This window comes from Vitis riparia, chromosome 11, assembly GCF_004353265.1.
Source record: "Vitis riparia cultivar Riparia Gloire de Montpellier isolate 1030 chromosome 11, EGFV_Vit.rip_1.0, whole genome shotgun sequence".
NCBI classification, from domain to species: Eukaryota; Viridiplantae; Streptophyta; class Magnoliopsida; order Vitales; family Vitaceae; genus Vitis; species Vitis riparia.
In genome coordinates this window covers 19,509,515-19,521,790 of record NC_048441.1, presented here as the reverse complement: position 1 = coordinate 19,521,790, position 12,276 = coordinate 19,509,515, and the positions used below count along the sequence as shown (strand labels likewise).

General features: G+C 37.2%; 2 protein-coding genes across 2 annotated transcripts; both read left to right on the top strand.

The window, feature by feature from the left end:
• Positions 1–1,021: 1,021 nt before the first annotated feature.
• Positions 1,022–3,390, top strand: LOC117924609 (pectinesterase). The gene is made up of 3 exons (XM_034843284.1): positions 1,022–1,399; positions 1,481–2,080; positions 2,401–3,390. Exons 1-3 carry the CDS (start codon positions 1,099–1,101, stop codon positions 3,096–3,098), a joined length of 1,599 nt encoding a protein of 532 aa, XP_034699175.1. The 5' UTR covers positions 1,022–1,098; the 3' UTR covers positions 3,099–3,390.
• Positions 3,391–7,073: 3,683 nt separating this feature from the next.
• On the top strand, positions 7,074–11,995 carry LOC117924894 (DNA repair protein RAD51 homolog). Its single transcript, XM_034843623.1, has 9 exons — positions 7,074–7,247; positions 7,662–7,806; positions 7,917–8,027; positions 8,173–8,264; positions 8,998–9,092; positions 9,169–9,282; positions 11,004–11,133; positions 11,409–11,530; positions 11,644–11,995. Exons 1-9 carry the CDS (start codon positions 7,167–7,169, stop codon positions 11,789–11,791), a joined length of 1,038 nt encoding a protein of 345 aa, XP_034699514.1. The 5' UTR covers positions 7,074–7,166; the 3' UTR covers positions 11,792–11,995.
• Positions 11,996–12,276: the final 281 nt, after the last annotated feature.

Genomic DNA, 12,276 nt, shown 5'->3' with positions numbered 1-12,276 from the left:
GTTTCTTATAATTACCTCAAAAATTGTGTATTCTCGCCCTTTCCATGTCAAAAACTATATACGTATACATCCCTTGCCTACAATATTTTTTCATTCATGGGCTCCACTTTGTGACAGAAGGCTTTTGTAAATACGAACCAGTAGAGGACTGATGTGGTACCTTGCTCTGGATTATGACATCTTATTCATCCATCTACATCACTATACATGCAACCTTTTCTTGGCTAGCTCTGTACATATCTACCCATATCAACAACCCCATGTATACCAGTGACATGTATTCTGTATTTTATGTAAGATGCCTATATATATATATATATGTTACCCCAGTCTTCATGTCCATGTTGGCTTTACCCCGTGGACAAGGTCTTAGAGCAAGGTTGAATCAGGAGGGGGGGAAACGCAAACATAGAAGAAGAAAAGGTCTGTAATATTAATGTTTTCACACTGCTATCCACTTGCAGTCTCGGAAGCATATCTAACAGATCAACATTTTGCCTTATCGATTGTTTACACATCTGTTTGAGTTGGATTGAATCACCAGATGATGTGCACATCCAACAATAAATTAATTTAACAATTAATTTCATGCAGTTGGATTATCAGTAGTGACATCCAACCACTTATCTTTTTTCTTTTTTCTTTTTTCTTTTTTTCCTTTTATTTAGATGGCTGTCATATTAGAAAGGAGCATTAGTAGATCGATCCAGATGTTTTGATAAAAAAAAAATTGGAGATTGGAGTATATGAACATAGAAAAAAAGGGTTCCATGTAATAAATATAAAAAAAAATGTTACAATGCATGGCTAAGTAACATATATATAGTCAAGTAGATTATGTGTAGAGTCCAAAAGGGATGTACACCTGGCTAAAAAGAATGAAGACGACAACTGCATAGGAGCAATACTCCTTTGTCATGCATGCCTAGAGAAAATAGACCCCCAAACTAACACTAAAAACGTTCTTATCCGGTCCATGAGCTTCCCTGGGTTATAAATATCAAGCCCCAGCTCTCAGGTGGTTGTAGGATTTGCAAGGGAGTTTGCTTCTCTGCTAAGCTATTTTTTCTAAGTTGTGAGTGCACGCAATTCTTTGATATGGGAAAAATAGTAGGGTGGACCCTTTTATGGCTTTTGGGGTTTGCACTTGCAGGTGCCTCCATGTCATGGGCTGCCATGGATGATGCCTATGAAAAGCGTGTCCAATCAGAGTGTGGCTTTACCACATATCCAAAGCTCTGTGTCCAGACCCTGTTGGGGTTGGGTCGCTCCAAGGTTGATATTCCCTTTGTCCTTGTAAACAAGATTCTATCTGAGACCAGGCTGCCCACTTCGAACATTGCCAAATTCAGCTACCAGTTGGCAACCCCAGAAGCCCACTCTGCTCATCTTGTCAGAGGTGATAACCTAATGCCCCCCATGTTGCATTTTAAAAATATAACACTCGATTTTATTTTATTTACTCAAATTGTACATGCAGATTCTTGTGACATGCTTATGAGCATGTCTCTGAAGCAGCTAAACCAATCACTGTTGGCTCTCAAAGAATCTGCAAGGAAAAACAAGCATGACATCCAGACATGGCTGAGTGCTGCCTTAACTTTTCAGCAGACTTGTAAAGACTTGGCCGTGGAGATGACTCGCTACTTTGGCACCTCAATGGTTCAGATTTCCAGCAAGATGGATCATCTATCTCAGTTGACCAACAATGCATTGGCTGTCATCAACAGAATTACCCCCGGGCCAAAGAAAACCACAAGTGGACGTGGTCTCTCTGAGGAACAAGTTTTCCCCAGCTGGGTATCACCCAGAGATCGGAAACTTCTCCAAACCACCACCATAAAAGCAAATGCCATAGTTGCACAAGATGGAACAGGCAACTATGAGACCATTTCTGATGCCATCCAGGCTGCCACTGGGAAACGTTTTGTGATCTATGTCAAGTCAGGAGTTTACAAGGAGAAAATTCACACCAACAAAGATGGCATCACCTTGATAGGAGACGGCAAATATTCCACTAGAATTGTTGGTGATGACAGCGTTGGTGGAGGAGCTTCCTTGCTTAGCACCGCTACGTTTAGTCAGTTCCATCTCTCCCTACTAGTTGCATGCTATTTTCAGTTCAATCTCCATCCTTTTAACTGTCACCCACTTTATATATTATACAGAGAGAGAGAGGATCTTTTTCCTAGTTCCCTCTTTGTTTCCTCGGATTGTTTACTGATTTTCATACAAGTGGGTAATTGTGCATATAAATTGACCCATATGCTAGTTTTTCTGAGTATGAAAATGAAATTTGTGATTATTGGCTTTAGCCAAAAAAAAAAAAAAAAAAGGAAAATCACTTTTAGAGGATGGAGAAAGAAACTGACATCCTCCATCATGCTTGTATGAATGCAGCAATCACAGGTGATGGATTCATCGCAAAGGATATAGGATTTGAAAACGCTGCAGGCCCCAAAGGAGAACAGGCTGTGGCTTTGATGGTGTCTTCAGATCATTCTGTTCTCTACAAGTGCAGCATTGCAGGCTACCAAGATACTCTGTACGCTCAGGCACTCCGGCAATTCTACAGAGAATGCCACATTTATGGAACCATAGACTTCATTTTTGGAAATGCAGCTGCTGTTTTCCAGAACTGCTATTTGATTCTGCGTCGCCCACTTGGTGACTCTTTCAATGTGATTTTGGCTAATGGAAGGTCCAGTCCCGGACAGAACACTGGCTTCTCTATTCAAAAATGTACGATCATACCCAGCTCCGATTTCTCTGCAGTCAAACATTCCTACAAATCCTATCTGGGGAGACCCTGGAAAGAGTATTCAAGAGCAGTTGTAATGGAATCAAGCATAGATGATGCCATTGAAGGAAGAGGGTGGATTGAGTGGCCAGGATATGGGAGTTCAGTCCTTAAGTCTCTTTATTTTGCTGAATACTCCAACATAGGCGGTGGGGCTGCAACTTCCAGGAGAGTACAGTGGCCTGGGTTTCATCTTATTGGCACTGAAGAGGCCGCTAAGTTCACTGTTGCAAACTTCATTGCTGGAACATCTTGGCTGCCCTCCACTGGAGTCATTTTCATCTCCGGCCTCCAGTAGTCATTTCACTGGATTTGAATATTAGCCGGCTTCTTCTGATCTTTTATTAATTAGTCTTATATGGATTTCTTGAGAGAAGATTAAAAATAAAAAAGAAAAAGAAAAAGGAAGGTGAAGATTGCCATGGAATCTGCTTATATTTATATATGAATTAATGTACTTAATTAGTATAGTACTACTCCATAGTTGTATATATATAGTTTAGAATCCATAGCCATGAAGACATTTCATGTTGAGTTTCATCTTCCTTCCTCCAATAAAAGAGGCCAGGTCTACTTTTCTTTTTGTCTAATCTTTTTGTGCAAAACAGCCAAAGGAAGTCCTATTAATGGAATTGAACAGGGAAGAACTCTACTCCGGAGGTCCAAATTGGAAACTTGTACTAAATTCATCACACTCAATTTGAAATTATTATGTTATAATTGATCAAGGATTTGACTCTTGAAAGAACATAATTTTTAAAGATGTTTGGATAGAACAATTCAACATGTTTTATCTAATGCTCCTGCTCTCCTCGAATGTGAATTTACTAAAAGTTTAAAAATATTCAAGTTGTTCATATTTTTAATAAAAGCATTCAATCCTAAATATAACATCATGATCGAGTTTAGCACAATAAAAGTAGTTTACTTGTTTACTTTTTCTATTGCCAGAAAACAGAAGCTCAAATCAATCCCAAACAACAACCCCGGCCCTAGCCTAATTCAAAAGGCAGTTGTACTACGTGTTAAATATTTCAAAGATTCTTTTGCAACGTGACATCACGTAGGGTCATGATCCCAATCAAAATACGGAAGAAGTTTACACTTTACACTTTACACTAGAAGTCTAGAATGCGGCATCCCATCCAATATGCGATTTAATCAAATTTGAATCGATGTTATAAATAAAATTAAATTAAAGTCAGACTTAAATACAAAATAATACCACCGATTTGCATAAGTTTCAACTGCTACGTCTTTCACCGACACTTGTCGATGTCCAGTCAAATACTTGAAACGCATAATTGGTGATGAATCATCAGGGGTATCAACTAGAAAGTTAAACGGCACATTTGTCGGTGGAGAGAACTTCGCAGATACTGCTCTATGGCTTTAAATAAGCCAATCCTTGCAGTCTATTAAGTCTACTCTAGTGGGGCTGCGCTGAAGATTATATGGATACTGGTGGGCCTGCCCTAGCCCAATTTTAATGGAAGGGGACTCTTGCTGGGTTCTGCAAATGAAAACTTTGATGGTAAAAAATTTTAAAGGGAAAGATGAGATGCTTTGTGAAGAGTGGTGTAGAGAGTCATGGGCAAGAGTCCAAAGCAGATGAAACCAAGGGCTAGCCAGTTGGTTGCAACTCAAGTCACAATTTAAGTTGGATGGGACGCATGGTGGGGTTTCCACAAAGGCATAGGAGAAAGTAGACAATGCTACATGGTGATGTTCCCCCCCACCCCCAAACCCTATCATCAATTCATGTGTGCCACTGCAACTTGGAACCTACATGTTTTATCTTTTGTAGGAAAGGTACCTGCGAGTATTAAAATTAACCAACATGTTTAACGGCCATCCTTTCTTTTTTCTCCCTTTTTCTATTGCTTTTTTGTAAAAAAAAATAAAATAAATTCTTATAGTCTTAGGTACCACCAAGTCAATGGGTACTTATGGAGTTCAAATTCGGATCATTCAAAGTGTGTGATGAAATCTAAGTTAAATGAAAGTACAAATTTATAAAATTACAATACAAAAAAAAAAATGATCAAAATACCAAAAAAAATGACAAAAATATGAAGTAATGGGACCACATATCAAATGTGAAATAATGAAACATGAATGAAGCAATAAAGCCTAGGTTTTACATGGGACACTACCTACTTAAAGAAGATTGAATGACCGTCAAAAGAGGTCTTATCCTTCTTTTTAAACATAATTGGACACATTTCTAATACTTCTCTTTTTTTAACCTTTCATCTTATTCCAAAAACATTTCATCATGGCACAAAAAGTCGGTTGCAATTTACTTTCTCCCTTTTTTTGTTGTCTTCGATCCTTGACGAATATTCAATCCCATCGCTAAATATGTAACCTATGGTATCGGGCATGGGTGGGCATCACCTTTGCAATTATCCATTTTAATAATAATAACAAAAGCAATATGAGCTGGTTTACGGTTAGAATAAAGTGAGATGTCAATTTTTGAGTAAGCTGGTTGTCATGTGCAACTTTTGTGACCAAGAAGTACCACTACTCCATTAGTGTCCACATGGTCCTACTTGGAGCTTTTTTCTTCAATTCGTACTATTTTAGCTTCTTCTCTTTTAACGTACCTATACAAAACATTAACATATTACTATGAAACTCAAAGACTAATAATCCAAATAACAATATGGCAATTGTGTTGAAAAGGAGGAGTCCACATGCATACTTGGTTACATGGAAAATTCACATCCACACATCCCCTTGAAAGAAAGGAAAAAAGCATTGGCTCTTTTAGGGAAAGGGGCCCAAGAAAAAAGCAAAAGATTTCCAAAAGCAAGTCTTCCCACTTGCAGTCGTGCGAGAAAGATAAGGTGGTTTGATTATTTTCATACTGAACTCCCTGGCTATGTTTTTGCTTTTTGTTTTCTCACAACAAGATAAAACTGTTGGATTGCCAACAATCCCACTCCCTGAAAAATGACTATCAATTCAATATTTACTATGCTTGAAATTTGATATTGGCAAAAAAAATATATGTTCAGGATTATGTTGATTGGGATTTGGTATTAGCTCAAGAAAAGAAATAAGCCCAAGATTAGGTTGGCTTTGCTCGAACATTAAGTGTGAGATTGTGTTGAGTTGGGAGTTGATGTGCTTGAGATTTAATATTAGTCATAAAAAATATATCCAATACTATATTATTTCAGAATTTGGTATTGACTTGAGAGTTGAGACACACAATCTGAGATTTTGTGTGTTTGAGATTTGAAACTAGCCACGAAAATTATACTGAAGATTGTGTTGACTTGCAATTTAGCATGGGCTCAAGAAGTTAGCCCAGCCTAATGCAAAACAATAACTACATCAATGGTGAAGATGCATAGTTGCATACAAGGGACTTCAATAAAAAATTGGGCAGGGATAAAACTAGTATGAAAAAGCCTATTTATCCATATATGTAGGTGGAAATTGGAATGAGAAATATCAAATATATAGAAGGTGCTTGTATATATCTTGAAGAAGGGGAACCACCTAATTCCATTGCCATAAAGGAATGAATGCAAACAGTGTGTCAGATGTGAAGATAAGTTGACCTGTCTAAGGCATGAATATTAATATAAAGTATATTAAGTCTACGGCTTTGACATTTATAAGCTGCAAATGCAGTTCCACCCGTTCATCTTTAATACAAATAGCAACCTCCCAAGCCAACCCCTTCCCAAATCATTTCTATGCCTCTACCCAGTTCTTGATGGCCATGAATGTGAAAAGGGTTTCAATAAGTGGATTTCTCTCAAGAAACCCCAGGTTATTTTGAGCTAAAATTTGATAGATTAAGAATTAGTAATAGAAGTATATCTTATTGGCTGAACAAAAACCCCAACCCTAACCAACCCTTCAAAATGTAGTTAGTGGACTATTGGGTAATGCATAAATACATTGATGTTAGCAATCGGTGCCAACAACGAATTTATTTTAAATTAGAAAGAACTGAAAATTATGATGAGTATCATCAACATTTCTTTAAAATTTGATACAAGATTACAAGTGTTATGATTTGAATAATTAAGAGAAATTCAGCTCACAATATACATATATATCTATATATATTGGTGAAGTGTTCAGGATGGGCCAGGACAAGGGCTTTTCCTGAAATGTGGGCCGAGTTTTGTGGGCTGGAAAAAATGGTTGTGGGCTAATATAATGGCAGAAGTCTATGGTATCCAGAGCAGCCCATGATTGGACCCAAGCTTACAAAGCAAGTTTTCAGAAAATCTGAAATTTTGGCGCCTCTCCACAAGGGTTTTGAAAACCATAGAAAAGAGGGAAGACGAGAGACTTCAGGCTCGAAGCATTGGCATAGGCGTCGACAGCAGCAACCATGGAGCAGCAGAAGATGGCTCAAGCACACGAGGAAGTGGAAGACATGCAGCATGGTCCTTTCCCTGTTGAACATCTCCAGGTATTCTTCATTTCCCTTTCTCCAATTCACTGTTTTCCCAAGAATCCCTATTGCCTCTGCTGTTTTTCCAGAATCATAGGTGATGGGTTTGCATATTTTTTCGATTCCAACTATGGGTGATTGGGTTTTGCATCTTTTCCCGATTCCAATAATGGATCCTCTCTCTAATTGTTAATCCCTTGCCCACTCACCCACCGCTTTTTCTCTCGTTAGAGATCCTTTTGTTTCCAGTCATTTAAAAAAAAAATTCTAAATTGCAACAGATGCGCTGTAATTATGCTGACAAACCCTAGAATTTTCTTGATTACATTTCCATTTCATCTCAATGATAGCTTGATGGGTTGTTCTGATAATTGTTGATACACGCATTGACGATGCCTGTTTCTTTGACAAAAAACAAATTTTCAATTCAAGGCATCGGGCATTGCATCCCTTGACATAAAGAAGCTTAAAGATGCGGGTCTCTGCACCGTAGAATCTGTTGCATACTCTCCAAGGAAAGATCTTCTGCAAATCAAAGGAATTAGTGAAGCTAAAGTTGACAAGATTGTTGAAGCAGGCATTTGTTTTTCCCCATTTGTTTTTCTGTTTTTTTTTGGTTTTTCGAATCCCCTTCATTATTGTCTACACTTCTCTTATTATTTGCTGGTTTTTCCTATTAATTGACAGCTTCCAAACTAGTCCCACTGGGTTTTACTAGTGCTAGCCAACTCCACGCCCAAAGGCTTGAGATCATTCAGATAACATCTGGATCAAGAGAACTTGACAAGATATTGGAAGGTAGTTTTTGACTGATATTGCACAAATTTATTTCAACACTAAACACCACAAAAATTGCATGTTTAACCCAAAAACCCAAAGCAAAACAAAATTGTGTGAGATTAAGTAGTAACTGGCTTGACCTGACACGGTTAACATCTGATAGGGGGACTTGAGACTGGATCTATAACTGAGATATATGGAGAGTTCCGCTCTGGAAAGACTCAGCTCTGCCACACACTCTGTGTCACTTGCCAAGTAAGAGCTCATTTCTGTTCTTTGCATTAGCAAGTAGTTTAATTCAATGCCATAACTCATAGGAGATAAATGCAAACATCTTATGTTGGACTAATGTAATTTAGGTTACATGGGCTCACAAACATGTGGTGGGTGTGTATCTAGGTGTTGAACTCTTCTACCCCCTCACCCCCCTAAATTTAGGCTAGTGGATCACAATGTTAATTGTCTAAGCATCCAATTTTTGTTCTATTTATAGGTTATGCAATGAGATATGATGTAAATGTTTAATGCCACATATTGCTACTTCACTCATTTTGAAATACCAATGTAGTGTATGAACAAGTTCAGAAAGTTTTCTAAGGAACATCTCTTAGGTAATATTGGGGATCCCCTGCACAATTCCTGTACTTTGTCCTGCCTGGAAAAGGTATTCCATTCCATCTGAAGTGCCCTTAACGTAGAATTGAAATCTTCTTCTTCTTAAAAGGATGTTTTTCTTGATGAAGTCAAAGTAGAGGTGAACTATGCCAAAGGAAGCCGTGCACATGAAAAAATGTGTCATTTACTTGTACTGTTTCTTTAGGAATTGTAATTCTGAAGGAAATAATTGAGTTAGTGGAATTTTATAGTTGGTCACTTGAAGGCAGCTGATTGACCTGGCAATCTTAACTCAGTTTCATTCCAAAAATCCATCTGTTAACAGAGCATCTATTCACTTAAAGCATACTTCTATTACTCTTCAATGTTTCAGCTACCATTAGATCAAGGAGGTGGTGAGGGAAAAGCAATGTACATTGATGCTGAGGGCACATTCAGACCACAGAGACTTTTACAAATAGCAGACAGGTGCTACAAAGTTGCCTCAAGATAAGCATGTTTCTGCGTATAGAGTGATCTTAATGGTTGACATTGAATGCTTTAGGTTCGGACTGAATGGTGCTGATGTTTTGGAAAATGTGGCTTATGCTAGAGCATATAACACTGATCATCAGTCGAGGCTTTTGCTAGAAGCAGCATCAATGATGGTGGAAACAAGGTATTGTTTGCTTCGCCTAATTGTGTTAGCTTTATGTAATTTATTCTTGACTTGGGGGCTATCTGCTGATGCATAACTAGGCTGATGAAGCTCCATCAACCTCATCGAGCCTTCTTCAATGCATTTAAACCTTTAGGCCCTGAAGGTTCCTTCTTGAAAAGCAAAACACTAAAGATTGCATACAATAAATGTTAGGAGTTAGTCCTATGGGATTCTCAATTTTACCCAGGTTTATCTTCAGTGCAATGAGGAGAATTTTTTCTCTAAATGAATGCTCGATTTTTGTTGAACACACTCACAAATGACCACAAGATGGGCTCCTGTACCTAAGCAAAACCTCCTAAAAGATATAAAACCAGACTGATGCTTCGAGAAGTGCACTATGGTCAACCCATCCAAGGTCAGTAGATTGAACCTCTGACAACCAAAAAATTTATATGTCAGTTAAGAAAATTAAGAACATAGGTCAACTTGTCTAAGTGGGCTTGGAAAATAGCTCAAAAATGGTCCCTTTTTTTTCAAAAATAAAAAATAAAATTAAAGATGCTACAATGCTCCAAAGGCGCAAATGGTCAACCATTAATGTAAAACAAACCTTTAGAGCATGCTGAATGATGACCTTCAAGCAAGCATCAATTCCATACATGAGATAAACTTGGGACCAAGTTGCCAATGTTATCAAAATTGCCTTGAGTCCCTTGACCCTATAGACTTTAAGGATTTCATATTGTTTTGGATCAAAACTAAAAAAGCAATGAATACAATCTTCCCTTGAGTTGGAAACCAATGTTTGATTGGGCCTGGCGGCCAAATTTACTTCAGACAACTCTAGTCTTTTGTTTCATGCACATGCATATCCAATAGACCAGTAACATTTTGTTTAAACAGTTATCCTAATTTTGAGCCAATGAAAATTCCTTTCTTTCTCCCAATTTGTGTTTAATCTATGTTATGGTTCTTCTAGAAAATACTCCAAAACTAAGAATTTGTTTGGGAAAGATTTCAAAAACAGTTCTCAAAAAAAAAGTTTTTGAGAACGGTTCTTGAGAACAGTTATTAAAAACAATTCTCAATTGTTTTTAGGAATAAAACTCTGTTTGGGAATTAAGATATGAAACACATTTTTCTTGGCTTATTCCCAATGAAAGTATCACACATTTACGTACAATGCAAAAGGTTTTAAAGTGTTGTCTATATTTTCAACTGTTGATTACAACACTATACAAAAAACAATTGAAAACATTTAAAATTTGTTCTAAAAATAGTCTGTTTTGAGAACAAATTATTAGAAAACTGTTTTCTAAGTTAGAAAACTAATATATGTTTTATAGAATAGAAAATTGTTTTCAAGAACAATTTCCAAATATAGACTAAGTTTTCTAATCCTAGCCTGTGCTTTTATTGATCTTTGAAGATTATTGGAATGAAGAATATCACATGTGCCATATTGAGGAGTTTATGTGCATTACCAAGGATTTTATAACACTGGTACATCTAATATTCTGACATTTAAGATTCCTGTTTGGTTGGAATTGTGTTTGGGATGTAATGATAAATTTAAGTGATTTCATGATAATAGAAAATTTCTGGTCATATGTAGCTTACAATTATTTACTTATTTGTTTGTTTGTTTGTCAAATACCTTTAGTTGATTTCAGTTATCTTAGACTTGGTACAAAATTTTCAGGTTCAAACTAGTTTAATGGATTTTGCTTCTGCAGGTTTGCTCTTATGATAGTAGACAGCGCAACTGCTCTCTATAGAACAGATTTTTCTGGAAGGGGAGAATTGTCAGCTAGGCAAATGCATCTTGCTAAGTTCCTAAGGAGCCTTCAGAAATTAGCAGATGAGGTAGACTATTAGATCTTCATTTTTAACGCATCATATTCAGGGATTATCCTTTTGGTTCATCAGGTTAAATAATTAGAGGTTTGAGTTGTTAAGATTGTGAATAATCCACCTGGGGATTTTAGTATGCATAGAGAATCTTTTTGAGATGGTTTCTTGTGTTTTTCTTTTCCCAGTTATACCTACCATCACATGCACATGTTACAGCCATGCTGCATAAAGACTTGGTCTAGCATTCTTATTCATAAGAAATTTCCTTGCACGTTTTGTGATTGTAGTTCGGTGTAGCTGTTGTTATCACAAATCAAGTTGTTGCTCAAGTGGATGGTTCTGCCATCTTTGCTGGACCTCAAATCAAGCCTATTGGTGGTAACATTATGGCTCATGCTTCCACAACAAGGTATGCTTGTAGCACAAGTATCTTTATCCTTGCCTGCCCTTCCCCACCCGCACCCCAGAAAAGAGTTCATTGTTTGAACATTACTGTCTTTAATTTTTCCACCCTTGTCACAGGCTCGCTCTTCGGAAGGGAAGAGGGGAGGAGCGCATCTGTAAAGTAATAAGTTCTCCTTGTTTAGCTGAAGCTGATGCCCGGTTTCAGATTTCTGCAGAAGGTGTTACTGATGTGAAGGACCGACCCATTCTGGACCCCTTGTTTTGAGCTTTTTCATCTGTCTGTATTATAGGTGTAGCTCTTTCAAGCAAGTCATATGTTTCTACTTGTAATTTTGAAAAGCTGTTCTAAAAGCTCATGATTGGTCACATTCTTCTGCATTTTTCTTTGCGCTCTAAGCTGCAACTCCACATCTTCAGTATCATACCATTTTTATTATTCTGCAAATATTTGAGTCAGATTCTTTTGCTATATCTATTCATTTCTTTAAGTTTTGCAAGGAAAGTCAATCTCATATCACAAGTAGTATATAGATCAAATTGTATATTTTTAACAAAACGTTCTTTATATCTTCAATTGTTTCTTAAATTATCCAATGTGGAACACATGAAAACATATAAGGATAATTTATTTATAGATTAATTTTTTTAAAAAAAAAAATTGATGGAACAGCTTTTAAATAAGCCCAGTCATTTGGGTTGGGTTGAAACTTGGCTGGTAAAGCCCGGCCCAGTGGGCCATAATTGGGCTCA

Bases quoted from the DNA above. Each gene is read 5' to 3' on its own strand.
- LOC117924609 (XM_034843284.1), top strand. From the start codon at position 1,099: ATGGGAAAAATAGTAGGGTGGACCCTTTTATGGCTTTTGGGGTTTGCA. The intron at 1,400-1,480 runs GTGATAACCTAA...TTGTACATGCAG, and splicing joins CTCTGCTCATCTTGTCAGAG to ATTCTTGTGACATGCTTATG. The intron at 2,081-2,400 runs GTCAGTTCCATC...GTATGAATGCAG, and splicing joins GCTTAGCACCGCTACGTTTA to CAATCACAGGTGATGGATTC.
- LOC117924894 (XM_034843623.1), top strand. From the start codon at position 7,167: ATGGAGCAGCAGAAGATGGCTCAAGCACACGAGGAAGTGGAAGACATG. The intron at 7,248-7,661 runs GTATTCTTCATT...TTTCAATTCAAG, and splicing joins TCCCTGTTGAACATCTCCAG to GCATCGGGCATTGCATCCCT. The intron at 9,093-9,168 runs GTGCTACAAAGT...TGAATGCTTTAG, and splicing joins CTTTTACAAATAGCAGACAG to GTTCGGACTGAATGGTGCTG.